A 27,538-nucleotide genomic window follows, 5' to 3' on the forward strand; every position below is an offset into this window, starting at 1 on the left:
GGGGAGGGAGAGAGAGAGGAGGAAGGACCGTCTCGAGCCGGGCGCCGCCGGAAGGGGACCGTCTCGAGCCGGAAGTGGCCGGACGGCGGTGTGTTTTAATTGATGGGGAAGCAAGCGGTGGAAGCGCGCGCCGTCGCCCTTCAGTGACGGGGATGGCGGCGGTGGCGAGTGAGGCGGAGAGAGTGGTTCTGGTGAGTGAGAGATCCCTGCCGGGAGCGTACAGGGGGAAAGAGGGTGATGAAGGCAGACTGCCCTCCCGCCCGCTGCCTGGGCTAGGCCGGGGGATAGTGAGGGGCTGCCGGTGTCCGGAGGTGTGGGCGGTGAGTGGGGGTGGATGGTGTGGGAGAAGGGCTAATGGAATATAGGGGAAACTATTCCACATGGGAAGGGCTGGTACGGGATTGGGGAGTTATCTGGATACCAGGAGCTCAATTTGGTACGGTTTGTGGGAGTTCTGATACCTTGAGGGAAATGCTGGAGCAGGGAGGGATGGAGAGAAATGTTGGATAGATTTGCATAGCGGGCATTGGGGGTTTGGGTGAGAAGTGGGGGAGAGTGATGTGGTCATCTGGATACCCAGGGACCAGGTACTGGTGGCTTGTAGATCCGAGAGCTGGGATTGTGTGGGAGCCTTTAAAGGTGCGGAAACCCAATGGGACTAGCTGCAGGGGAGGTGATGACAAGAGCTCCTGAGTGGTGAATATGTGGGTACAGAACGGCAATGGGTAGGTAATGCTGGGGAAGTGTGGTGTGAATTGTGTACGATGTGGTTTGATAATAGGAAATGGTGCTGTTGAATATGAGATGGGACTGTGGAGTGGCGCACACACTGTACACATATGTTGGTTGGAAACCAGGGTTCGTGAATGGTTGGGGTCTGCTTAATGGTGGAAGGATCAAGAAAGGGGAGGATTGTAAAACAAGCTGTCTGTTGAATTTTGTGGGCTGTTTGTCTACCTGTGGAATGCTGATGGGGGTGGGCTGTTTCTCTTCAAGGTATGTTGGAGTGTAGGGGGTCAACTTAGCCATCCCCAGATACAACTGCATCTTTAGTATTCAAGTAGCAAAATTTATATTTGGCTACTGGTGAGAATTAAGATAAATATATTAGCAATTGACAAGGATGCCCTGATGTAAGAGAATGGGTGGCTAAAATCTTTAGTTTCTTCATGTTTCTATCACAGTCTTTCCAACAGTACTCACTCAAGCAATGCATTTTTTGTGATGAGAACTGCATTTCTTTGGAAGCAGCAGCCTAATTAAGCATGCTAACTGTGAAAGTACAAACTGAATTTTCAGTAAGACCCCTTTCAAACTAAACGTCATTGAATAACATACCTTTTTAAAATATTCCAAACTTACAACTATAATAAGTCAATGATTTTATAATCGGGGCCTTATTTCTGTTTTTGCAATCTTCCCCTTGCTGTGTTTAGAAGATATGGAACGACCTGTGAAAGATTAGATTGAGAAATTGGTTCTGTTTTGACCAGAGTTTTCAAAAACAAACAATCCTGATAGGACAGTGTGTGCCAGCTCCCTTTATTAAGCTTCAGCAGTCAGCACCAATTTCTTCAAAACTTCCAAAGCCATATCGATTTACAGAGAACTGAAACAGTGAGCTGAATGGCCTCATGTGCTGTAACAGTTTTATGCTTGTTACATGAATGCCTGAGCTCTGATGGAAGACTTTGATTACAGTGTTAGTGGATATTGAGGTTATAGCTCTGTGAAGATTCTCTGTTCGAATTTGATTAGTAAATGAGCTACTTTCTCTTAGCCACTCTTCTCATGTAATTTAGTAGTTTTAGGAAAATCATGTGGTACCATCTCCAAGTGAAATGAATTGTAGCTGACTCTAGCTTGCATTAGTGAGTGGATTTGAAGAATAGTAAAACATGCCAATAGTAAACATAATTACAGCCACTGAGAACACACTAAGAATGAAGGTAGTTTGTTAGTCTAAATAGGCTTGAAGAGACACCAAAGTGAATAGTTAGATGGTAGTGCAGAACTTGAGTATTGCTGGAAAAGACCATTTTTATCCAAGCTTTTCATTTTTGAGTTAACAGGACAATTTGTTGAGAAAAACCAATGTACACTGCTGTTCAAGAGGGGAGTGCTGATTGTTAGAGGCATTGCAATGGAAAATATGCCAGTTAATGCTCACTGACAGTTTAACTATTGAACCAGGCACTTTGATTCTGAGCACGGCATTTCCTGAGGAGTGAGCCGGACAATGGCTGTCACCTACTTTTGTTTATTTGAAATGGGTGCAGTTTCTGTACTATTCTTTTTGTGTTCAAAGGGTAGGGCCATGTGTTTATCTAGGTAGCTTCAAGCCTGAATGACAGCATAACTCTTTGAACTTTTGCTAAATAGTTAATGGGCCATTGCAGAATCACATCTAATGCTGGACGGTGTGCAGAGAGTTTTACAAATACGCTGCTTTGTTATTGTCAGTACATTCCTTCTTGACTATCTTACAAATCAATAATGTGGTATATGAATTATGCTGGTGATGTTAGATTTACAAAAGAGAAGAACAGCACAGGAACAGGCCTTTTGACGGTCCTAGCCTGTGCTGATCATAATGCTCTAACTAATCTAAAAAACAAACCTTTTGCCCTTATTCAGTCTGTATCCCTCTACTCCCTCACTATTCATGTAACAATCCAGCTGCCTCTCAAATGTCTCCAGCATGTCTACTTCCAGCACCTCTTCTGGTAGTGTGTTCCAGGCTCCTACCATTGTCTGTGTGAAAAACATCTCTCTCACATCTCCCTAAACTTCTCCCTCTCACATTGAACTTGTGGCCCCTGGAGGGTACATGTAGGCTATATTCCCAAAGGACTATTGGATCAGATCAGACAGCATAATCTTCCAGTTGTTTGCTATTATGCATTGTTCTGTTGAGCGCAAGATGAAAAGCTTTGATAAAATCTTCAAGATGGTAAGAACTGCCGATGCTGGAATCACAGATAACCGTGTGGAGCTGGAGGAACACAGCAGGCCAGGTAGCATCAGAGGTGCAGGAAAGCTGATGTTTCAGGTCAGGACCCTTCTTCAGAAATGGAGACGGGAAAAGGGAGCTCAGAAATAAATAGAGAGAGGAGGGGTTGGGCTGGGGAAGGTAGGTGGGATGGTGATGGGTGAGGGTAGATATGGAGTGGAGTCTGCTCCTCCCAGCTCACTGACCAATCCCTACCACTGGCATTGGGCAGGCGGGGTGGGAGAAGCTGGAGAAAGTGATGCGGTCATCTGGATACCTAGGGACCAAATTGTTGCTGTACATCTACTTGGCAATATCCTATAATTCTTGAATTCCCTTGCCCATCAAGGATTGGTTTAAGTCTACCTTGAATTAATTTAATGACCCAAATTCCACTGTCTTCTGCCAGAGTGAATTTCACATAATAACCTCAGCAAAAATAAAATTCATTAAATCTCTGACTTAAATGGGAAACCTCCTAGTATCCACTCTATCAAGCCCACTTGGGTTCTCGTATGTTTCAGTAAGATCACTATTATTCTAAACTCCAACCTGCTTATTCTTTCTTAAAATAAGCCCTTTGACCCAGGAATAAGGCAAGTGAACCTTTTCTGAGCAGCTTCTAATGCAATCATTTTTCAAATAAGCAAATCAAAAACCTGTACGGTTTTCCAGATGTGTTACCCAAGGCTTTTGCAGCCACAGTGAAACTTACCTACTTCAATATTCCACTCCTCGTTTAATAAGCGCCGACATTCTATTAGCTTTCCTATTTACTTGTACCTGCATACTGACTTTTCAGGATTCATGTACCTGACACCCAGATTCCTCTGCACCAACAAGCTTTTCCATCATCCTCCTTTTAAATAGCATTTTGCTTTTCTGTTCTACCCATCAAAATGGACAAATTCATGTTTTCCCAGATTATATTCCACCATCCAAATCTGACCTGACTTAATCTGTCAACTTTCCTTTGTAACCTGACACCTTGCTTTCCTATTTCTCTTGGTGTCATAGGCACATCTAACTACTGTATATTCTGTCCCTTCATTCAAACCACTGATATGGAATGCAATTAGTTGAGAATCCAAAACTAATCTCTCATGCACTCCATTAATTAGACTATACCAACATTAAATAAATCTATGTATCTGTACACGCCTTCCTGTTTGCTAACCAATCCTTTATCCATGCTCATATGTCATTCCCTAGTGCCTTCATCTTTACCAGTGACGTTTTGTGTGGAATCTTACCAAAAGCTTTTGGAAATCTAAGTACACTGCCTCTGCTCACTTCCCTTTTTTCCACCTCACTTATCAGTTCACAAAAAACACGCAGCAAATTAGTCAAACGATATTTCCCTTTCACAAAAAAAACTAAGTCTGATAACATGATAAGGCTATCAAAGTATCTTAGCTCCTTATTAATGCATTCTAGCAGTTCTGCTATGACACATTAGACAAATGTGTCAATTGATTTCCTACTTTCTCTCTCACTGCTTTCTTGAGTAAAAGGTATCACATATACAATATTCTCATCTGCTGGAACTCTTCCAAGATCTAAGGAGTTTTGGAAAATTGTAACCATTGCCTCTCCTATATTTACTGCCACTTATTTTAAAACCTTAGGTTACAGATCTCTGGTTCTGGTGACTTGTCAGCCTTTGGGTCTAATAATTTTCTCTTAAAAGTGTAATAATCCCTTATTCACCCATAACCACCAACCCCTGATCCTCTCCCCACACAAGTGCCCATACATGCACATTGTCTGCAAATGACATTATTTTAGTTAAATATTTATATTGTCGTTGTTGCAATATTTCAGGAGGAGGAATTTAAATGGTTATTGCGAGAAGAAGTTCACGCTGTCCTTAAACAGCTGAAGGATATTCTGAAGGTAATTCACCTTTCTTGTACATAGGCAGCTATGCATTTTAATGTTCCATAATCAGGTGTTCAAAAACTGTATTTTTAATTGTGCTTACTTATCGTTTAGCATTGCAGTGTTCTGTAATAAGCACATCACTTTAATTACTACATCCTTGTGTAACAATTGAATTATTGTGACCGATTTCTTTAGACCAATAGTCATGGATTAACTTCTATACAGGTCATGTTTTTGAGGGATTGACAAGCCTGCTTGATAATGTCCCAAAAGAAGACTTTCACCATGGAATAAAGTAAAAACCAACAACACTAAAGAATTCATATTAATTCGCTAACATTTATTTTGAAGTTTCACAGACTATATTCATTGAAACCAACGTAATATAAGCATGTCTCAAAACAAATTAACTAAAATACTTTGTGTGGAAATCTTTCAAAATCACTCTGATCGCTAACTAAATTACCAAACAATTGGTCCCAATAACATCAGGGTTTTTCTGCTGTTTTAGCATTAATAGGCATTAGTAACATCATTGGTATCATTCAACAGCCAATCATTATTGGCACCAATGAGCCGAATGGCATTAGAATGGCTGCCATATCAGCAGGTCAATCTCATATCATGGACTACATTGTTGACTAGCTCAGATTTGCTCGTGTCCCAGACAAGCTGACGCTTCTTTTGCGTGATCCTTCTGTCTCAAATTTCACACTTTTACAGTCCAGTTCTTGCGGCTGCCTGCATCTAGCCAGCCTTTCTTATGAATATGGGCAGCAGCACCTTTCTGAAATTTCTCTTTAGGAAGACTTCTGTGATTGGATATCATCATTTGCTTTAATTCTGTGGCCATCCACCAAACAAGGTGGAACCATTGTGACCAGCGTCTTCACGCAGCCAGTCTTTACAAGAGCAGCTTTATCACTCATCTTGGTGACTGCTCTTTGCTGGTATGTTGATGTTTTGCCCAACCTTTCCAGTGTAAGCCAACTCCTCCAGTTCTTTTCTCTCTATATTGGATGACAAAGCAGGGAAAGTAGATAATTTTACCTTTGAGATCAGCTGGCAGATGGTGTGAAATATTTGTTTTCTGATAGAGTTCTAAATGTGTTCTGTGCTTGGATCCAGTGCCTTACCTGGGTCTGAACTTGAATTCTAGAATGCCTTATATTTTCACTTTTAAGCAAGGGGCCTCATGGCTCCATTGGTAGTCATATTTACCACTTCATCAAAGCTTATCATCTTGTTTTACCACTTTTTTTTTCCAAATTGATGCCACTTACTCAGTCTTCCTCTGCCATGTTTTTTCTTCCCCCACGTCGTTTCCAGTTTATTGGATAATTTTCTTCAGTCTTGGAAACATTTATCCTCTTGCTGTGGCACAATTTAAGACTCCTCTTGGTGATTGCTGCCATTTTCATTTTAAACAAAACGCAATGCTTGTTGTTCGCCTTCAGCGTCAGTTGCTGCTGTGCACGTTAGTCTTGTCAGTTGGTTGGAAGGTTGCCAGCAGAATTGGAAGAGAGAGAATCTAAAAGTTTCTGCATATACCTTTAGTTAATAACCACAACATGATTTGGTCCTTTTGGAAGCTGTGGTTGACTTTTGCACGACAAATAACCTTGACATTTTATTTGAAAAATTCAGTTCTTAGGACAAAAGTCACTTTTTGTCACAAAAGTCAATTTCTTCAACTATCAAGAAATGCTATTGCTGCTGCCAACATCTGTTTGGGCCACACTGACTCCTATCTAAATGAACTATCGTTTCACTAAATTGTAACCAACCGTGTGTCTCGCATCATTCTTTTTTTATACGCCACATACCAGTGCGAATGGTTTTCCCGTCATCTTCATTAGAAGCTTTTGTTTCTATATTTCATCCACTCAAAATGTTTCCTTTTTCCAGGAGTACATGTATGGTTGTTATAGCGAGTTTGGTGGAGCTGAGGTCATACTGTACATATACACATTGCACACCTCAAATAACCAATCTGTGTTACAAAAAAAGTAATTTATTTTAATTGATAATCCTGTAATACAATGTAATTTAAAAAGCTAATCTATTTGGGGATTTAGCTTCCTGTGGACGAATTCAAATACTTCTTACATTTGCATCCGTTTAATAGCCTTTCTAAGCAACAACGTCATAGTGGATGCATTTATTTTGCTTAATCTTTCAGGATCTTTCATGATTTTCTGCTGTTAGGCCAGTTAACTATTTTGTCAGCTGCAATTTTAACAGTTCGGAGTCTGTTTGCATAAAACGCTGTGGATGCTTAACCTAAAATAAGAGCCGACCGAAACGTTTAACATGTCTGTGCTTTGTGCTTTTATGATGACTTTCCCCATAAGCAGGAATGGAAGAAATCTTGTATTTTTTTTTGTTGGGTGATGAGGTTGGCAACAAAATTTATCATTACGCCAGAATACCAAAATGTTCAACAAAATACATGGTGGAATTCATCATTGGTATAAATCATCTCTCGCCCTCCCCCTCACTAAAAGATCTTATGTAATAAAGCCCAGTACTTTCTTGGTGGTCTTAATCTCATTCTCAGTCAGGCACTGTCTTTTCACATTTATCAAAAAATGTTGCGGCTGCTGACATACGCGTCAAACACATTGATTCCCCCAGAGATTGTAGGAACTGCAGATGCTGGAGAATCTGAGATAACAAGTTGTAGAGCTGGATGAACACAGCAGGCCAAGCAGCATCAGAGGAACAGGAAAGCTGACTCTTTTCAGGCCTAGACCCTTCCTAGGCCCGAAACGTCAGTTTTCCTGCTCCTCTGATGCCGCTTGGCCTGCTGCTTTCATCCAGCTCTACACTTTGTTATCTAACATTGATTTTCCCCCGTCTTATTGAACCTGTTGTTTCAAAGTTAATAGATGTTGCTCAGATTCGAGCTTCTGGATTTTCAAGGAATGTTAGCAATTATCTGAAGTGCTCATATCTTGGGACCTGATTAAAGTTGTCGTGGCCCTTTAGTCCATCTGATCTGTACCAATCTAGCTACACAAATCCCACTACCTAGACATTGGCCCACAACCTTGAATGTTATGACATTTTGAGTGTTCATCCATCAAAGTTTTAAAGGTTCTGACTTTTCCTGCCCCTACTACTCTCCCAGGTAGTGAAAATTGGAGGATGTTAGCCATCACTTTAAGTCCATCAGAGTCAGTTTTAACTCACTTTGCCAAATCTCTCAACCTGGAAATTTTGAGAGGAACCCAGCAATTGTCAACAAATGGTCTATGCTTTTGATTGTCATGGGTGTCCTTGTACCAAGAGAACTGGCAGCAGTTGAAGAAAGCAGCTTCTCTAGGGCAACAAAATTTAGCTTAGCCAATGATCCCCACATCCTATCACAGAAAAAATGTAATTGTATTATTGTTGCTTAACAAAGCGCTTTGTTTGCTGTATAATTTAACATTTAATAATGAACTCCTCTTGTGCAGGAGGCTTCCCGACGTTTCACCCTGACAGCTACTGGACCGGAAGGCCAAACCAGACTGGAGAACTTCAAACTGGGAAGCTCAGCGTAAGCAGTTGATTTTAGTTTGTGCTATGTTCAAGCAGAGATAATTTTCACTTTGCAACCATGTTCAAAAATATAGCAAATTTCGTTTATCAATGCCCATACCCTAGTGCACGCAACTGATTAAGAATCAAGTTGATGGAAAAGTTTATTTAATTAAAATAAATAAATTTTTTAAAAAGTGACTGCTTTGCTTTGGATTTTTTTTAAACATTTGGAAGCTCTGAAAAAATGTTTTTTTGTAAATGTGCCCAAGCTACCATAGCGTAAAATGTTCTTTCTGTGATCACCTGCAGAATGCATTGCCATTGTGTATAGCTCAACTAACTAGTGTCACATTCTTGAGTTCTCTGTACTCATTTTGACCTGCTTTGGATCTTGCTTTCAACTGTTCTTTGTTTTATGTTTTCCTTCCCTGTAAATCTCCAATTCTGGTTTCCTCTCTTTATAGGATCCCTGTGCTACCAATTCCCTGAGCCAAACCACTTGTTCCCACCCATCTTCCAGCGCTTCTCCTAAATTTCTTAGGATGATTGAGTGACCTTTGGTGTTCACTTTCACTTAGTTACCTGCTGTACTTTCATGTAAGGAAGTTACTTGCTTCAGTTCTCAAACTTCTTTAAATGGTCTCGCATGACGCATCAACCTTTATGAAAGGCTACCTTAGTACTTTCTCTTCAGAAGTCTAATAGTAAGTCAGACAAAGAGGAAATAATACTGAGACTTTGAGGATCCCTGAGGGCAATGAATAGTTGAGCCCTGAGAAACCTAGTGCCTTAGCCTGGATTGTCGGTGAAGCCAAGAAAGACTAATAAATGGATAGCATAGTTACAACTGTTTCATGCTGATGATGCTTGAAAGGTTCAAAAAGACTACCTGGAGAAAAAAATTGAGACAGATGCCTAATTTCAAAGGGAAATTGTCTAGAAAATTAAATGGGAGATAAGAGACAGTGAACTGTGTGGGGCTGATCAAATTGAGTGAAACAGTTGTATCTGGTTCTGTATAATCATAGCTTACAGGCTTAAATTTGAATAAATTTGGGTGTGTATCCCATGATCTGTGCAGTCCTTGGAGCATTGGGTGAATCTTCATGGAAATGTACTTGCTCGAGCAGCAAGTCATTAGCTGTTGGTGATTGTTCAAAACTTTGAAAGATTTATAAAATTGTTTTTCAAGTTGGTCATTTTCTGGAAACCAGTCATGGATTCAGAACAGCACAGAAGGTGACCTGTCAAATTCCTGCCGCTAGTCTGCAAAAGCTACTCAACTACTCCCAACCCAACCTGTTCCTTTTACTTTCTCCTGATAATTATCCATTTCCATTTTGAAAGCTGTAGTTGAATCTGCCTCTGTCACATCCTCGGGCAGCACGTTCCAAGTCGTAACTGCTGTTTTAAATACAAAGTGTTTTTCCAGATGTTGCCTCCCAGCCCTTGAGTAATCACCTTACGTTGGTGTCCATTGGTTTTTGACTGTCTGCCAAAGGATGCTGTTTCTCCGCCCAGACCCCTCATTATATTGGACACTGCCATCAAAATCTCTCTTTGACCTTTGTTGGTCAAGCTTCAGCAATTTACCTTTGCAACTTACCCTGAACCAATCTCTTCTATACCCATTATATACTGTTCCTAAGTGTAGTGCCCACAATGGGATACAGTACTCATCGTTAGCACTTTATCATTCAGCCTTTCGGAAGTCCCTTTTTTTATAATCGCCCGTAGGATGTGGGCATTGCTGGTTGGCCACCACTTGTTTCCTTTGAGAAGGTGGTGACGAGCTACCTTCTCGAACCGTTGCAATCCATGTGCTTGAGTAGACTCTCAATGCCTTTTTAGGGGGTGAATTCCAGGAGATTGACCCAGCGACAGAGAATGTGGTATAGTTCCCAGTTAGGATGTTCAGTGGCTTTGAAGGGAGCTTACAGAGGCTGGTGTTTATGCATCTTCTGCCCTTGTCCTTCTAGAATCAAGTGCTAGTGAGTTTGGAAGATAACTGTCTCAGGATCTTCTGTGAATTTCTGCAATGCAACTTGTAGGTAGTACACACTGAGTGTTGGTGTTAGAGGGAGTGGATGCTTGTGGGTGTGGTGCCAGTCAAGTGGCCTGCTTTGCCCTGGCTGGTGTCAAGCTTCTTCAGTGTTGTTGGAGCTGGTTCCATCCAGGTAAGTGGAGAACATTGCATCACACTCCTGACTTCCATCTTGTCAACAGTGGACAAGATCTGGGGAGACAGGATATGAGTTCTCACAGCAGGATTCCTCGCCTTTGACTTGTTCTTGTAGTCACTGTTTATTTGGCAAGTCAAGTTCAGTTTCTGGCCAGTAGTAATGCCCAGGATGTTACCACATAAACCACACATCCTTCATTTAATATTCTGTTATTTAATCAAAAACTTAGTTTAAAGCAATAACTATTTTAATTTTTTCCTCTGTCTAAATCCCACTTCTTATGAAATAGAGCCTCTCTTGATGTTAGCATTGCGTCAGGGAATTAGGATGATTCTGTTTTGCCCTATGTACTGTTCTGGATGTGGCAACTTTCCACTAAATTTCTCCTCCCTAGCAAAAGCTCATTGGAAGGAGGAAATTCCGTGTATTGTTTGAAATAATTGTGGTTATTGTGTATTGGTTTCCTATCTAGAAATCAGGAAGAGCAAGATCGAGCGATTTAAATAATTGCTGGGTCTATTAACTGAAATTTTTGGTCACAGTTTTCCTTGACCAGTAATGATTTCTGTATACAAACCGTACAGTGTGTGTTTGTTTGTTTTTTTAAAATTCAGATTAAGTACGAATTTGAATCTAACCCCCTTGAGTTACGCATGAGTGTTTTCTGATTTTTTTTTTCTCTTTCAGAGCCGACCAGGTAAAAGGTGTCCTCACACTGCAGGGAGATGCACTGACACAGGCTGTGAGTACAGACAGCATGAAGATAAAGTCATCACAGACTCATAGTGTACTTTTAGTTTCAACTGAAAATGTTACTCAATGCTAATACAGTTCAATTAAAATGAAACATCATGTTAGGGTGACACGGTGGCTCAGTTGTTAGCACTACAGCCCCACAGTACCGGGGACCTGGGTTTGATTCCTCCCTTGGGCACCTGCCCATGTGGAGTTTGCACATTCTCCCTATGTCTGCGTGGGTTTCCTTCGGGTGGAATGCTCTAAGGGTCGTGGACTTGTTGGCTCAAAGGACCTGTGTCCACAACTGTAGGGATTCTGATTATAGCAGAGTGTAAAGCCATCACAATGCATGTGAGCTTAAATTCAGTAATTAAATGTCAATTTTTATTTAAAAATTTTTATTTAAAAAAATTGTGAAATCATTGGATTTTCATGAAAATACATCTGATTCAGTTTTGTCCTTTTTTTGCGTTCTGAAATCTGCCATGAGTATCTGGTCTGGCCTACATCTGACTTCAGATGTAGAATAATGTTGTTGATACTTAACTGGCTTCTGAAATCACCAAGGAAGCCATCCAGCTGTATAAAAATGGATGATAAATGGTGACATCACCGACAGTATCTGCATTGTAGTCAATGAATAGAAAGAAAACAAGCATTTGGAGGAACTGTGTTCAGGTTTTCTGGGTAATGAAAATTTATACACCATGCCCTATTTGAATCTTTTAAGAGATTCAGGACTCCTTCCATTCCAACAGTTATTTCATAGTGCTGGACAGCTGGGAGTCAGATTACCATGTTCCCTTTCACAGCAGTCAGTTACCATTATTCTGATAATTAAAGGTCTAACAGCTCCCTTCATGGTCGCTGTCAAATACTAAATACATCATGTCAGTCAGACACTCAAGTGATGGGAGTGTACCATGCCATATAGATAGGATGCCGGGTGATGGGGTTAGGGTACCAGGTGGGTGGCATGCCTGGCACTGCGGTAAGTTAAGTGTCACAGTAGGTCAGGAAAGTCAGGATGGGATGATAAATTGGTTTTGGCTAGGAGGGCTGATATCTCGTTTGGTCAAGGGTTGTGGCTCTGGGCTTTTTATTTTCAAGAGGTGGAGGAGGAGACAGGTCTTCAGGTCCCAGCAGGTGTAGTTGGGAGTATATGATCTAAGTATGGGATCAGTTGAATATGTTGCAATACTAAATATTTAATAGTCCAACATTTGCCAAGTAACTATTTTACTTCATTGCAACCATCCAACCATTTTGGACGGTTCCAGGCTTCGAGGAGTTGCCTGTAGGAAAATTTATTTCCTGGGCACTTCTTTCCGTGTGGTATGACAGGGTTTCGCAGTGTCTCAAGTACTAGAATAATGACGGACCAGCAGAAAATCTACATGTTTGAACATTATTTCATGTCCCTTTGATATCGGCAGGAATTATGGTGTTCACTACATTGCATTTGAAACCTGAAGAAATTCTAATGTACTGTGGAAAATTTAAACATAATTCCCAAAGTGTGTGCTTTTTATTTAAGATTGTGTTGTTAACAATGACTATCTAGCACAATGCAACAGTTGTGCATTGTGAACGCTGTAGATTTCCAAGCACCCTCCAGCTTTGCAAACAAAGAGCCAAGTGAAAAATCAGCTACCCCCTTATACAAGGAAAGAGAGAAAAATGAAAAGGAATTATCTTTGATTCGGCCATGTCCAGCTCCCAGAAGCAAGTTCAGACAGCATAATTTGAAACCAGGCAAGCGCGCTCTCAAAAACCCCAAAAAATTGCAAATGCTGGAAATCAGAAAGAAAAACAAATTGCTGGTAAGCTCAGCAGGTCTGACAGTACCTGGAGAAAAATTAAGTTTAACTTTGCAGATCGAAGCATCCTTCCTCAGAAGTGAAGAACCTGTGCGGAACAGTACAAAGTCTCCACTTGAACAGGGGCTAGGAAGCAAAAGGAAGAGTTACTACTTGGAAGCAAAGTTATTTTCCTCTTTTCCAAAAAAGTCCTTGGGACCATGTTGAAGCATTTATATTCAATGAAAATAGTAATTAATGTAACGGTTACTTTATTTGCACTTTGTCTGGAGACATGGAATTTAGCGATTGTATGACAATGCAGTTCCTAATCAAGGAGAACAGTTTCCTTTTGTTCTATGACATGTGTAATAAAATAAGTTGATAATTCTGGCAGTGCAACTGTACAAGCAACAACTTAATTTCATTATTTAATCATAAAAATGTAAATAGCTAGACTGACAATTTTGCTTTAGCTGTGAGGTATGGACACAACAACATTTCATTATGTAAATATAAAGAGTTCAGCTCTCCCCTGCTGTGTCCAAGAGACTGTGTGGCTGTAATTTAACTGAATATCTCTTCTCCACAATAGGACATTAACCTGAGGCTGCCAAAACACAACCAGGTTCTGCACTGTACCTTCAGGGAGGACAAACAATGGAAACTGCAGCAGGTAAAAGCACTCTTTTATAACAGCATGTTCGACCCATTGTATGTAGTTATTCATTCTTTTTAGTGTGATTATCTGTCCTCTTTCTTTTTGAAAGCAAAGAGACTGTTACTTTAATAGATGTGGCTTAAAGGAGAGAGAAGTTACCAGGAACATAGTCATGGTGTTAAGTTAGTTGGTGGAAGGATTAGTGGAACATGGTGAAAAACCTTTTTGCCCATATGTTGGTGCGTGTCTGAAATTCACAGACAATTTGGTGGCAGAAGCCCATTTAAAAGTACCTGGATCTACACCTGAAGGGCTATAACCTGCAAAGCTTTGGCCTGTAAGATGGCGGGTGGGTTTGAAATAGATAGCTAGCTTTTATTTTTCAGGATTCGTCTAGAGCAGAAACAGTGGTCTTTTACAGTGCCAAACCTTTCTATGGTTTGCTTTTTCTTTGTGCTGTTATTTAGTCAATTCAAACATAGATTTTAGCAACACTTCATCTTTGACAGCGGTGAATCTTGATACTGTTTGTCACGTGCTGGTTCCTTTGTTCCACCCTGAAGCTCCTCTGTCTTGTGTGGGGTGGGTGGGGAAGGAAGGAAATACTGAAGATGTTTTCTATAGCAATGAAGAATCTATAGATGGGGAATTGGATTCAATCCTGATCCAGTATTCTTAGCAGTTAAAGCTGGAGCAACTTGAAATGAAAACAAAATGCCTGGATGCACTCCAGCTCTACCTGTGGAGAGGTGGAACAGGTCGATGTCTCTACCGTGTGCGTTCTGATAAGTCATCAGGCTGAAATGTTAAATCTGTTTCTGTCTCCAAAGGTGCTGTCTGACTTGCTGAGGTTTTCTTTTGTGTGCTTACTATTGTTTAGAAACACAAGCCCACTTGCCCGCAAGTAAGAAGTCAGTCATCCAAGCCCTGCTGTTTGTGTTTCAGTTCTTTTTTATTGCTTCCAGTCCGTAATCTCCAAGCGGTGAAAGAACAGCAAGACATTTTACCCATCAGTCTGCTCTAGGTCTCCAAATGAGGAATTTACTTAGTACTATCTTCCTGCCTTCCAGTAACCCTACACATTTAGTTCTGTTTCAAAAAATAGTTCCAATTCCCTTTTGAGTTCATTTGAACCTGCCTGTGCTACACTGTTAGGCAGTGCATTCCAGACCTCAATTGTTTTCACGTGGTGATTGTTTTCCTTTAGGTCACTTTTTTTTAACCAAATACTTTAAATTGTTCTTGATTCTTACACTGATGCTAAAAGATCCTATCGTGAATCCTGGTATTTCTTACTTAGGAATATGTGGAGGTGCCGGTATTGGACTGGGGTAGACAGTCAGAAGTTACATGACGTCAGACTATTGTCCAGCAAGTTTGTTTGAAACCTCAAGCTTTCGGAGCGCTGCTCTTTTGTCATCTGATAAAGAGCAGCATTCCGAAAACTTGTGATTTCAATTGAACCAGTTGGATAATGACTTGGTGTCATGTCATTTCTGACTTTACAGCAGAACGACACATGGTACCTTATGGCAGCCTTTGGGGCTAGACCTGAGATCAGACTTTTCTTCTCCATCCCACTTACCTTTTTAAAAATAGTAGGTAGAAGGAGTCATTATGGGGATGCCTGAAGCTTTTTTTAATAAAGTAGCTTAATGGTTTGGAATGATGATACAATACATTTGTCACCAGCCACACATGGCTAATTGGGAATCCAAATGCCCACGATGTCTTTCTGATCATTAGATTAAAATTGATGCATATCGTAGTTGAGAATGTGGCATATACTTGGGAAACTTCCATCCCTTTGAGTGTTAGTTGTCAAAATATGAAGCCATACAGCAGTATGACGATTTTGATATTTGAGAGCTTGCTTAACCACTGAATATTCCATGTTCACGAGGGAGAATGAAATTGACAAATTGGGTGAATTTAAATAAGGTGTGAAAAGACTTTTGTGGAGCATAAGCACCAGCAAGAGAGCTGTTGGACCAAATATCCTGTTTTCATCAATGACAGCATAATATTGCAGGTGCTGGAAATCTGAAGTACAGTGCAGGAGAAACACAGCAGATCTAGCAGCATCTGTGGAGAGACGCCCAGTGACGGCTATGAGAAAATCATCTTTTTGAGTTGTCTGGTTTCCATTCTACACAATTACGATGAAGTAAATACGTACATGATGCAATAATCGCTATTGTGTCGGCATGAATGCACCATTTTCCAGCAAAACCCATAGAATCCCTATGGTGTGAAAAACAGGCCATTTGGCCCTGCTAATCCACACTGACCCTCCGAAAAGCATTCCACCCAGACCCACCACCCACCCTATCACTGCATTTTCCCATGGCTAATGCACCTAACCTACACATTTCTGAACACTCTGGGTTATTTAGCATGGCTAATCCAATTAATTTACATATCTTTAGACTGTGGGAGGAAACCCATGTAGAGGCAGGGACAATGTGCAAACTCCACACAGACAGTTGGATCGAACCCAGGTCCCTGGTGCTGTGAGGCAGCAGTGCTAACCATTGAGCCACCGTGCCACCCACAAAACTGCAGCAGTATTTTGCTATCCTAAAATAGTCAGTATTGCCCTATCTAAAGTTAGTTGGATAATGTTAGGTTGAAACTTGGAGGTTAATGGACCATGTACACTTATTGCTTTCTAATTTATCTTGTACTCTTATGTCCACCATTCCTTATATGCTAATATTTCTTCCAGATTATTTAGAGCTCTGTCAGCCCCCTCATCCTCTCTACCATTAGCAACTTTAAATTCTTCAATCCTTTTATTAACGTTTTACTCTCTGATTTCTCAGATTCAGGATGCCAGGAATCATATTGGACAGGCCTTGTACCTCCTCAACAGCAGAGATCAGACTTACCAGTTTAAAAGTGGGGCAGAAGTCAACAAGGTCAGTCAGATTTCAGATCGTACTGCACACTAGCAAATAGCCTTGAATTAGTGATCCCTAACTCAGTTGTTAAATTGTTTCCTTTTAAAAAGCTATGTGTGCCATTTTAGTGTCATGAATTATTTTATTAATTTACTTTGCTTTCTATAGGTACTCTGTACAGATAAAATGCACTTTTTTTAAACTGTGATGGGAAAAGGATGGGTCTGCTTTCATCTAGCTAAACTTGCCCCCCACCTCTCCTGTGCCACCCATTCGCACACGCCCACTTCCACACACTCCACTAACTGAAATGCCTGTAGAAGGGGGAATCGATCAAATTATACTTCAAAATACCGTCTTGCAGTCTTTTAACATTTATTTCTAAATGTTACACTTTGCTCCTGTTTCCAAACAACTTTCTTACAAAGATAGTGCAAAGCATAGACTCCCTGAAAAGTTCAGGAATCTTATCTAGTCCATACCTAAGGTGCATAGGTGGGTTTGTTTCCTTGATCTGCACTGCAGTCCGTGCCACAGTTTGGTGAAATTTCTTCCCTTATCTCTTTCGCAGCAGCTTTGCTTATAAATGTTGCATGAATGCAGGGTCATGGTGCTAAGCTCCCGTTAATATCTTTACTGTCACTCACTTGTCAGACCACAGCTGGAATACCTTTAATAGTTTTGGTTCCCTTATTTAAAGATACACTGGCACTGAAGGCAGTCCAGCAAAGGTTCATGAGGTTGATTCTAGGTATGGTAGGATTTTCTTATGAGGCTAGGTTGATTAGTTTGGGCCTGTACTCATTGGATTTTAGAAAAATGAGAGGCGATCTTATTGAAATACATAAGATTCTCAGGGGTTTCAACAGAGTGGATGCGGAGATATTTCCCCATGTGGGAGAAGTCAAGGACCAGAGGGTATAACCTCATTTGCCCATTTAAGACACAGATGAGGATTCTTACACACACACATTATGCTCACGCACACCACCCCACCGGCCAGTGACTCTCGGGACATCTTATCCATAGATGGCTATGAGGTGGGTCACTGAGTATACACAACGCTGAGAGACCAATTGTTAATCTGTAAGGAATTTGAGGACTGTGGGGAAAAGGCAGGAAATTAGTGTTGAGATCAGCCATGATCTCATTGAATGGTGGAACTTCAGCCCCTATGTCTCTTGGTCTTATTTAGCTGTAAGCCTCCTTGGTGTTAGTGGAGGCTGCCTTTTGGCTTTTGAGGCCCGGCATGAATTAGTGCTGTCAGAGCATACAGAATTAAATTCATCTTCTACAAAAAAGTCCTAATTGTAACCTATCATGGTTACAGATTGATTAAAAGGAGAAGAATAAAGATTTTGTTTAAAATTACTAAGTGAAACTAATTTTAACGAAGGCTAATTGCAAGATATTTATAAAATGCCTTACAACCACTGAAGTGTCAAAATGATAAAGTAGCTTCAGGGTATCCTCGGCTACAGAAGATTAAAATTAATTTAGTTTTCACTTCTGTGAACTGCTTCGCTTGTGATATGGCACAATTCTCTGCTGGTGCTGAGGCAAACCTGACTTGCTGGCATGTTTTCTGATCTGTCTTGTGAAGATAATTATCTATCTTAACACCATTGTGGCTCACTCTCTCATTCTGCAGCTGCATTGAAAAGAGATAGAAACCAACAACTTGGGTGAGACTCTTTCTAGCCCAAGAAATAAAGTCAGTTTAGAAACCACAGTGAAGATAAATGTGTTTTTCACCTGCTTTTAAAGTGAAGCTTAATATTTGTGTTTGTCATCAATTAATGCAAAAGGTTGTCAATAATCATTTTAATCTGTCCTGAATTCTACCTGTAATAACAAAATATAGTCATTTTCTTTTTAAGCTCATGGATGCAGTAATGTTGCAGCTAACCCGTGCTCGCAATAGACTGACCACACCTGCAGCAATGACCCTCCCGGAAGTAGCCTCAAGCAGTTTGATGGTGAGCATGTGTCCTACTCCTGTGACTGACCAGTGTCTTTACATTTGCTGCTTACTTACTCTACCCAGTCTCCCCTCCTCTTCTTCATCTCCAGCCCTCCAATCTCACTCCCACCTACCCATACCATTACACTTCACCAATCGACTATTCCAGCGTTACCACATAATGAAAAATAAGTAGCTTCACAGCATTGCTATAGCTATAGAATCACTGCAGTCCTAAGCAGTAATTCCAGGTTATTTGTCTCCAAATCCATGTCAGAGTTGCCAATTCTTGTCGTTAGCTTTTGTCCCTGGTGATAAATGGCTTGAAGGAGAGATTGTGAATGATATTTCTCCTTCTGAAATTAATACGAAACATGTCACTGTGTGATAGTTTAATGCATCTTCACAATGAGTCAGTCACATTAAATGCGCTGAGTTTGTTGCAATACAACCAGATATTTGTCTTAACATGCTTCTAATGACTTTTATCAGTATATTCCAATAGGTTAGGACTTTTCTAGAAATAATAAACCATAATACCCCTGATGCTGTTAAGGAATTCAACTTTCGTTTCATCAGTTTAAGCTACTGCCTTAATGTTTTTATTGTAATGCCTATACATCTTAATTCTCTCGTAGAAAATGTTCACACCACCTCTTCCCGGTGATGTCTTTGCAAACTTCTACATTAATCTGAGCAAACTTTGTTTGATTGTCTACCAGCTCCATCTTCTGCAGCCCAATTTGAATAAGGTAATGTTCGGCAGCAGCATGTTTATTGAATTAAATCACAAGTATGGAGGTTGTAAGATTGTATTTTGGGGCTGTGTCTTTAATCTGGGGGAACCAGAAAATGACGAAGGGTGTTAGTGACCTGTTCTGAATTATGCCCAATAGCAATTGGTTGTTAAAGGATTGAATGAGACCTCGGGCTATTTTGCTGGGAAGAAGATGCAGATGTTCTCACCTGTGGATGTGGTGAGGCATCAGTGATGATTTTGGGGGAATAGTTAGTTTCCATATCTCTCAAGGAGATGTTGGGAGTTGTGTTTTATAAATTATTTTTCAAATTCTCCAGTTTTCATGATTGAATGGAGTTGGGATTGGAAAGTCTCACTAATTAGAATTTCTATCTGAACAAAAGGACCATCTGATTCACATAGCTGTGGGGGCAGGCTTTAGGAGAGTATAATCCATTGGAAGCCTTTTTCCAAAATTATTTTCCTGATTTTCCAAAGATATACTTCATCTGTTGGGGCAGGGTCATTCTTCAAAGCCTGCTCGTTCACCATCAGAACCCTGAGGAAATCTCAGATTAATAAAGTTGAGGATTTATAGGGTGTTCGATGCTTCACTGGTCTTGGCTAGTTGAAGGAAGCTCCAGGGTTGCTCTCTTAGTGTTAAGTCAGTTCGATGATTAGTAATTATCTGGTGTGAAGAATTAAAAAGGAGCAGAGAGTAGCTTTGGGCTGGTTTCAGAGGAAAGAATTGTCTACTTGAACAGTATTACGCAGAACTGCGGAGGACGTTTAGTCCTGAAAATAAACCGAGTTTCAGCAAGCAGTTCGTAAGGCACTAGTACATTGGCCTTCGTTGCAAAAGGATTCGAGCTCCGTTTAGTTCAATTGTGGGGTGTGTGCATTGTTGGCTGGGCCCACGTTTATTGCCTTTCACTAGATAGACCATAAAACACAGGCCAAACAGCCTAATTCTGCTCCTGTCGACTCTGTTCTGCCTTTTGAGGCAGATGGGTTTCTGAACCCCTGCCTTTGTTACACTGCCATCTTACGTGCTAGGATACCCCTGCAATCATCTCTGGCCAGCTTCTCCCTCACCTCTTTGTAGTTACCTTTACTCAATTGTAACACTACATCTGATGTCACCTTTCTCCAGGATTCCTCAGTACTGGTGCCAAGTCCCCTGAATTCAAACCCATTTCTCCCATATCAACCTTTGAGCCTCGCATTTATATCTTTAACCTTGATGACCATGTGCCATTTTGCTTTGGTCTCGGTTAGCAATCCGGAGCATATACCTTTTTTGCTTCTGCTTTTTTCCTTCAGTATCTAGCTACTCCCGTTTCCTCAGCAGAAACTGTTTCCTCTTTCTCCCTGTATACCCCATGCGGGCCATGACAACTTCTCCTACGCCGAGATCCTGCATCTGGGCACCAGCCAGACAAGGCAACCTTCAGGACAAACCTGGCCACAGAACAGTGGTTAATGCACTGACTATACTATCCTCGGTTAAAACGAGCTTTCTCTTTTGAAAGATGTTGCTATGGTCAATTTGTTTATCCTCCCTACAGCGCATAGGCTCCTTCAGCGCTACCTTCTGGATTCCTCTATCGGCTTCACTCATAATCACACCCTCCTGTCTCTGACCATCAACCAGATTCAAGGTAGTGAATCAAAGGGATGTGACTGCTTACTGAAACGCGGCGTCCAGGTAACTGTTCCTCCCCCCCCCCCCCCCCCAAACTCCCTGACGTGTCAGTGTTCAAAGCTGGATTTCCTCGAGCAACCAACATGTGCGACAGATGCGGTCACTGAACCTCAATGGGATCCACAAGCTCTGACTTCATACAGGCACAACACGTCACCCGGCCTGGCATCTGTATTTTAATCACTTGGTTCTTAAATTTTTTTGAATTTTAAAAATTTTCATTCTGGCCTTTCAATTTGTTTTTTTTTAGATTAGATTAGATTCCCTACAGTGTGGAAACAGGCCATTCGGTCCAAAAGGTCCACACCGCCCCTTGAAGCATCCCACCCAGACCCATTCCCCTGTAACCCACACACCCCTGAACACTACCGGCAATTTAGCGTGGCCGATCCACCTAGCCTGCACATCTTTGGACTGTGGCAGGAAACCGGAGCACCCGGAGGAAACCCACGCAGACACTGGGAGAATGTGCAAACTCCACACAGACAGTCGCCCGAGGCTGGAATTGAACCCGGGCCCCTGGGGCTGTGAGGCTGCAGTGCTAACCACTGTGCCACCCACATTGCCTGTAAATATTTCACTTCAATCCGAAATGAATGCATAAAAGTCAAATTGTTAGCTATCACCAACCAATGAACTCACTGTTTCAACTTGTATGTCACCGCTGTGTGCTGGGCCCTGATCCTGGCCAACAGTTTATCTTGGGCTGTGCCTCACTCTGGATGTGATCTCCTTCCTGACTACACAAAGCTTATTTTCTTGCCCCTTGAGAGGGTGGTGGTGAGCTGCTGCCCATGTGCTGCGGGTTGACTGACAATGCCCTTTCGGGTGGGAATTCCGGGATTTTGACCCAGCGACATTGAAGGAACAGTGATGTATTTCCAGGTCAGGACGGTGAGTGGCTTGGAAGAGAACTTGCAGGTGGTGCTGTTACCAGGTATCTACTGCCTTGGTCCCTCTCGATGGAAGTGACTGTGGGTTTGGAAGGTGCTGTCTAAGGGTCTTTGAATTTCGGCAGTGCGGCTTGTGGATAGTGCATTCTGCTGCTATTGAACGTAGGTGGTGGAGGGAGTGGATGTGATGCAAGTCCAAGTTAGCTGCTTTGCCCTGTGTGATCCTTGAAAGATGGGTGCTGAACAGGTCTTGGGGATTATTGTGTGCAGTTTCAGTCTCTCTATCCAAGAAGGTACGTATGAAGTTATAGAGGGAGTGCTGTGAAGGTTTACTAGGCTGATAGATGAGAGATTGGTTCAACTGGGCCTATAAGCATAAGAGTTTGAGAGGCTGAGACAGGCCTGAACAAACTATGAAGCTGTTTTCCCCTGAATGGGGAATCCATAACCAGGGAACCAGGTTTCAGGATAAAGCATAGACCATTTAGGCCTGAGAGGAGGAAGGGTTTCTTCACTCAAAGTAGTGAACCTCTGGGTTTTTCTTCACTGAAGGCTGTAGAAGCTAAGTCACTGAATATATTTAAGAAGGCAATACTTACCTTTCTAGATTTTAAAGATCTTGCTGCAGAGTAAAGTGGGAAAGCGATACCTTTCAATAATTGTCTGAGCTATTTGATCAACCCAGTGCTTTACTGGTACTATCCTGGCAGGCATATCATTCTACCCTCCCTAATCTCTGTCTCTCCTTGTGTCTCTCGCTGTCCCTTTCTGTGTCTCTCTCACTTGCGCTCGCTCGCTATCTCTCGTTCTCTCTGTGTCTCCCCCTCCCCCTCCCCCCTCCGCCACCCCCTCTGTCTGTCAACCTTCCAGCCCAAAAACGAAATGACTGAAGAGTCCTGTATTCTAAGAAACTCTTGTGTGCTTTTTGGCACTATCTTCTCATCAGTTTTGCCCTTCACCTTACAGAACTTCAAACCTGCTGGGAGCTCCGTGCTGCATAACCCAGGATCCATGTTGTAAGTGTTCCACTGAGTTTCCTATGTGCAAAATAGATATGTTAATTCCATTATGACCAAAACTTGGGGTTTTTAGTATGAAATTTCCCAGGTGAAGTTTGGAAGCTAGGGAGTATCTCAAACCCAACAATCCTTTCCAGTGTGCTATATGCTTTACATTGAGGTTTGACACTGTTAACGTCTGAACAAGTGACTCTTTATATCTTTGTGGGGCAACTGAATGTGACTGGAAGGAGCAGCAGAAGCCTGAGTAATGGTCTCTTTCTGTGTATGCATTGCATTTGCATTTGGTGTGTTCTCATGAAGACATTTTATTTCTTTGTAGATGGCTTCTGTAGTATTTGTTTGTTGTATGTATTTTGTAATGACAAAAAGGAGTTTTCTGGTTTCATTTCGATTGTGTTATTATGGACATCACAGAAAATGTTTGCTGTGAAATTCTGGTGAAGGATAAAGAAAGTCATTTGAAATGTGACAGGATCCAAACAACACGTCGAATTACAAATCCTTGATGTTTTGTAAAGCATTTGCTAAAATGCTGAATGCTCTTCCTTATTCCCACGTACCTTCAAAGCAGTTTCAGTGCGACACAAGGTAAAAACACTCGAGTGGAGGGATATCATGATGCCTAATTGCTATTAGCTGATTTGTGATTTGAAGTTTCTGATGGATCTCTCCTATCTCTACATACACTTCATAAGTTAATTATTTTGAAAAATATACAAATAATAGACAAGGACACAGTTGACGTAATATAAGTAGTATACTATATATGCTGCTGATCTGAAATAGTAACATGGTGCTGCAAAAGCTCAGCAGGTCTGGCAGTATCTGTGGGAAAAGAAACATTTCAAATCCAATTTGATGACTTCAGAGCTGAAGGAGGCTGGGAAAAGGATGAGTTTTAATGAAACTGCCATTGAAATTGGCATTTTCAATTTAAAAGATTCATGGGATGCAGCATGGGGTCTCCAGAATGAATAGAAAATCCTAGACTTGTGGGATGAAAATATTAAATTGCTGTACCGAGGCACTGTTAATTTTATTTGTTGTTTCTTTTCTGGCTTGAGCAAGCCAATGCATTATTACAAGGCTTTCCTGGATTTTCCCTGGGATCAAATTTCATAATACAGTCTGTTTTTCTCTGTAGGAGCAAATTACTGTCGATACTCAAATGTGTACTGAAAACAACAAATGCTGGAAATCACAGTGGCTCAAACAGCATCCGTTGAGAGAAAGAAAGCTAACATTTTGAGTCTAGATGACTCTTCATCGGAGCTGCAAGTGGTGCAGAATATCTAGACTCAATGTTAGCTTGCGCTCTCTCTCCCTCCCTCTCCCTCCCTCTCCCTCCCTCTCCCTCCCTCTCCCTCCCTCTCCCTCCCTCTCCCTCCCTCTCCCTCCCTCTCCCTCCCTCTCCCTCCCTCTCCCTCCCTCTCCCTCCCTCTCCCTCCCTCTCCCTCCCTCTCCCTCCCTCTCCCTCCCTCTCCCTCCCTCTCCCTCCCTCTCCCTCCCTCTCCCTCCCTCTCCCTCCCTCTCCCTCCCTCTCCCTCCCTCTCTCTCCCTCTCTCTCCCTCTCTCTCCCTCTCTCTCTCTCTCTCTCTCTCTCTCTCTCTCTCTCTCTCTCTCTCTCTCTCTCTCTCTCTCTCTCTCTACGGATGCTGCCCGACCCACTTGTCTCACTATTGTGTTATTAAATTACATTGTTGAGGTGACTCAGTGCAGCAGGTGAAGTTGTGTCTTGGCTATCGCACTCTTGAAACAAATTTGCAGTCACATCTGCTTTTAAAGCACTCTTGTCTGTTATGAGAACATCACTATCTTAAGTGCAATTCCTGTATTTAAATACGGGGCGTGGAGTTAGCGGGCTGCGTTGTCCACCTCCTCAGGTTCATATTGTATATGTGTTTCCAAGATTGGTTTTCAGGGGCAAGATGCTTCTCTGCAGTGGAGATGTGCAAGGCATCATCTGTCTTCTTGCCTGTGAATTTCATTCACTCATTGAGATATAAAGATCAAAAGTGAAAATACCATCTAGGAGGGACAGAAATCTTGCACTTCCCACCCGTCCTTCCTTTGGTTCCAGTAGTTCATTTGCAGCTATAAACTCTCAGTTGAAATTCCACGATATGCTGCCACTCTAACATCACATCAAACCTCTTCCTTGACGCTAGCTCCTTTTGCACTAACAGTGAAGCGCACAGCAAGGGCTATCTTTCTGAACTTAAAAAAAAATTATCAAAGAATAATTTTAGTGTATATTTGTGATTTTTGTTGCAGTGAGTTCAACAACCAGAAATTTGAGGTTAGCCATGTGCACAAAGTGGAGTGTGTGGTTCCTTGGCTAAATGACACGCTTGTTTTCCTTACTATCGCACTACAGCTTTGTCAGCAACTGAAGGATAAGGTATGGTCTGCTTAGTTTGTGTATTAATCAGAAATACTTCTTTATATTGTTGTGATAACCTTTTTGTAATTGACTGCTTTCTGTTTATAAGAAGCCAGTGATATAAGTGACTCGGTGGAACGTTAAAGTAAAGCGCTGCTCTACCATTGGAAATGTTTCATCAGGTTACTTCTGGGCTTTGAATGTCAACAGCTAGCCGCCTCAGTGGGCAAAAGTGTTCTGGTCAATTTTCCCACCCCAAATTAAATGCATCTTGAAGCCTTTTTATGAAACTGTGAGGTTATACATTTTGATAGGAAGAATATAGGCATAGACTATTTTCTAAATGGGGAAAGACTTTGAAAATCTGAAGTCTGAAGAGACTTGGGAGTCCTAGTTCAGCATTCCTGTAAGATAAACGTGCGTTTGAAAAGCTTACCTCGTGAATAGGCGGAGGTACGCTTAGCAGGAGCCGACATGGGACTGGTGAGTGAGTGAGGTAATATATTTGTGTGGTTGCGTTACCCGAAACACTACTTGGGTAGTGTCTCCCACCTATCCTCCTCCTGTAACCAAACCAAAAGGTTCTGTGTGCCTGATTGATAAGGTAACAAGTTTATTTTTTTATTCTTTATTTTTTTAAGTCTTGGGAATTTAGAATAATGGGAACGGAGGTCAGGGCAGATGAATGTTCCTCCTGCAGAATGTGGGAGGTAAGGGTCACCACCAGTGTCCCTGCTGACTACAACTGCGGGAAGTGCGGCCAACTCCAGCTCCTTGAAAACCGCGTTAGGGAACTGGAGCTGGAGCTGGATGAACTTCGGATCATTTGGGAGGCAGAGGGGGTTATTGAGAGGAGTTACAGGGAGGTAGTCACTCCTCAGGTACAAGAAAAAGGCAGATGGGTTACGGTCAGGGGACAGAAAGGGAACCAGCAGGCAGTGCAGGGATCCCCTGTAGTCATTCCCCTCAACAATAAGTATACCATTTTGGATACTGTTTGGGGGGACGACTTTACCAGGGGAAAGCAGTGGGGCACAGGTCTCTGGCACAGAGTCTGTCCCTGCTGCTCAGAAGGGAAGGGGGAAGAGGAGCAGAGCAGTAGTTATTGGGGACTCCATAGTTAGGGGGACAGATAGGAGGTTCTGTGGGGATGAAAGAGACTCACGGTTGGTGTGTTGCCTCTCGGGTGCCAGGGTTCGTGATGTATCTGATCATGTCTTTGGGATCCTTAAGGGGGAGGGGGAGCAGCCCCAAGTCATGGTCGACATAGGCACAGACAACATAGGTAGGAAGAGAGATGGGGATTTAAGGCAGAAATTCAGGGAGCTAGGATGGAAGCTGAGAGCTAGGACGAACAGAGTTGTTGTCTCTGGTTTGTTGCCCATGCCACGTGCTCGTGAGGCGAGGAATAGGGAGAGAGAGGAGTTGAACACGTGGCTACAGGGATGGTGCAGGAGGGAGGATTTTGGATTCTTGGATAATTGGGGCTCTTTCTGGGGTAGGTGGGACCTCTACAAGCAGGATGTTCTTCACCTGAACCAAAAGGGTGCCAATGTCGGGGTGGGGGGGAATTTGCCAAGGCTATTCAGGTGGGTTTAAACTAATTCAGCAGGGAGATGGGAACCAAAATTGTAGTTCGACTATAGAAAAGGTTAAGAGTAGGGTGGTCTGAAATAAAGTTTCAGGGACGCAAAATGGCACCAGCAAGCAAGAAGTTGGTTTGAAGTGTGTCTACTTCAACGCCAGGAGCATCCGAAATAAGGTGGGTGAACTTGCAGCATGGGTTAGTACCTGGGACTTCGATGTTGTGGCCATTTCGGAGACATTGATAGAGCAGGGACAGGAATGGTTGTCGCAGGTGCCGGGACTTAGATGTTTCAGTAAGAACAGAGAAGATGGTAAAAGGGGCGGAGGTGTGGCATTGTTGGTCAAGGACAGAATTACAGTTGCAGAAAGGATGTTTGGGGACTCGTCAACTGAGGTAGTATGGGCTGAGGTTAGAAACAGGAAAGGAGAGGTCACCCTGTTGGGAGTTTTCTATAGGCCTCCGAATAGTTCCAGAGATGTAGAGGAAAGATAGCAAAGATGATTCTCAATAGGAGTGAGAGAGACAGGGTAGTTGTCATGGGGGACTTCAACTTTCCA

The 27,538-nt window shown here is 42.0% G+C and overlaps 1 protein-coding gene across 1 annotated transcript in view; it reads left to right on the forward strand.

Moving 5' to 3' along the window:
• Window positions 1–14: 14 nt before the first annotated feature.
• The window catches only part of rogdi (rogdi atypical leucine zipper), a gene marked incomplete at its 5' end in the record, with an annotated part of 33,976 nt that continues 6,452 nt past the window's right edge, over window positions 15–27,538 (forward strand). Inside the window, 10 exons of the mRNA XM_048551814.2 lie at window positions 15–191; window positions 4,817–4,888; window positions 8,338–8,420; window positions 11,275–11,329; window positions 13,720–13,800; window positions 16,611–16,706; window positions 18,569–18,667; window positions 19,290–19,403; window positions 22,955–23,004; window positions 25,285–25,411. Of these exons, the coding sequence (XP_048407771.2) occupies window positions 15–191; window positions 4,817–4,888; window positions 8,338–8,420; window positions 11,275–11,329; window positions 13,720–13,800; window positions 16,611–16,706; window positions 18,569–18,667; window positions 19,290–19,403; window positions 22,955–23,004; window positions 25,285–25,411 (954 nt within the window). The remainder of the gene's footprint in view (window positions 192–4,816; window positions 4,889–8,337; window positions 8,421–11,274; window positions 11,330–13,719; window positions 13,801–16,610; window positions 16,707–18,568; window positions 18,668–19,289; window positions 19,404–22,954; window positions 23,005–25,284; window positions 25,412–27,538) is intronic.

Source organism: Stegostoma tigrinum, chromosome 23 (assembly GCF_030684315.1).
Source record: "Stegostoma tigrinum isolate sSteTig4 chromosome 23, sSteTig4.hap1, whole genome shotgun sequence".
Classification (NCBI taxonomy): domain Eukaryota; kingdom Metazoa; phylum Chordata; class Chondrichthyes; order Orectolobiformes; family Stegostomatidae; genus Stegostoma; species Stegostoma tigrinum.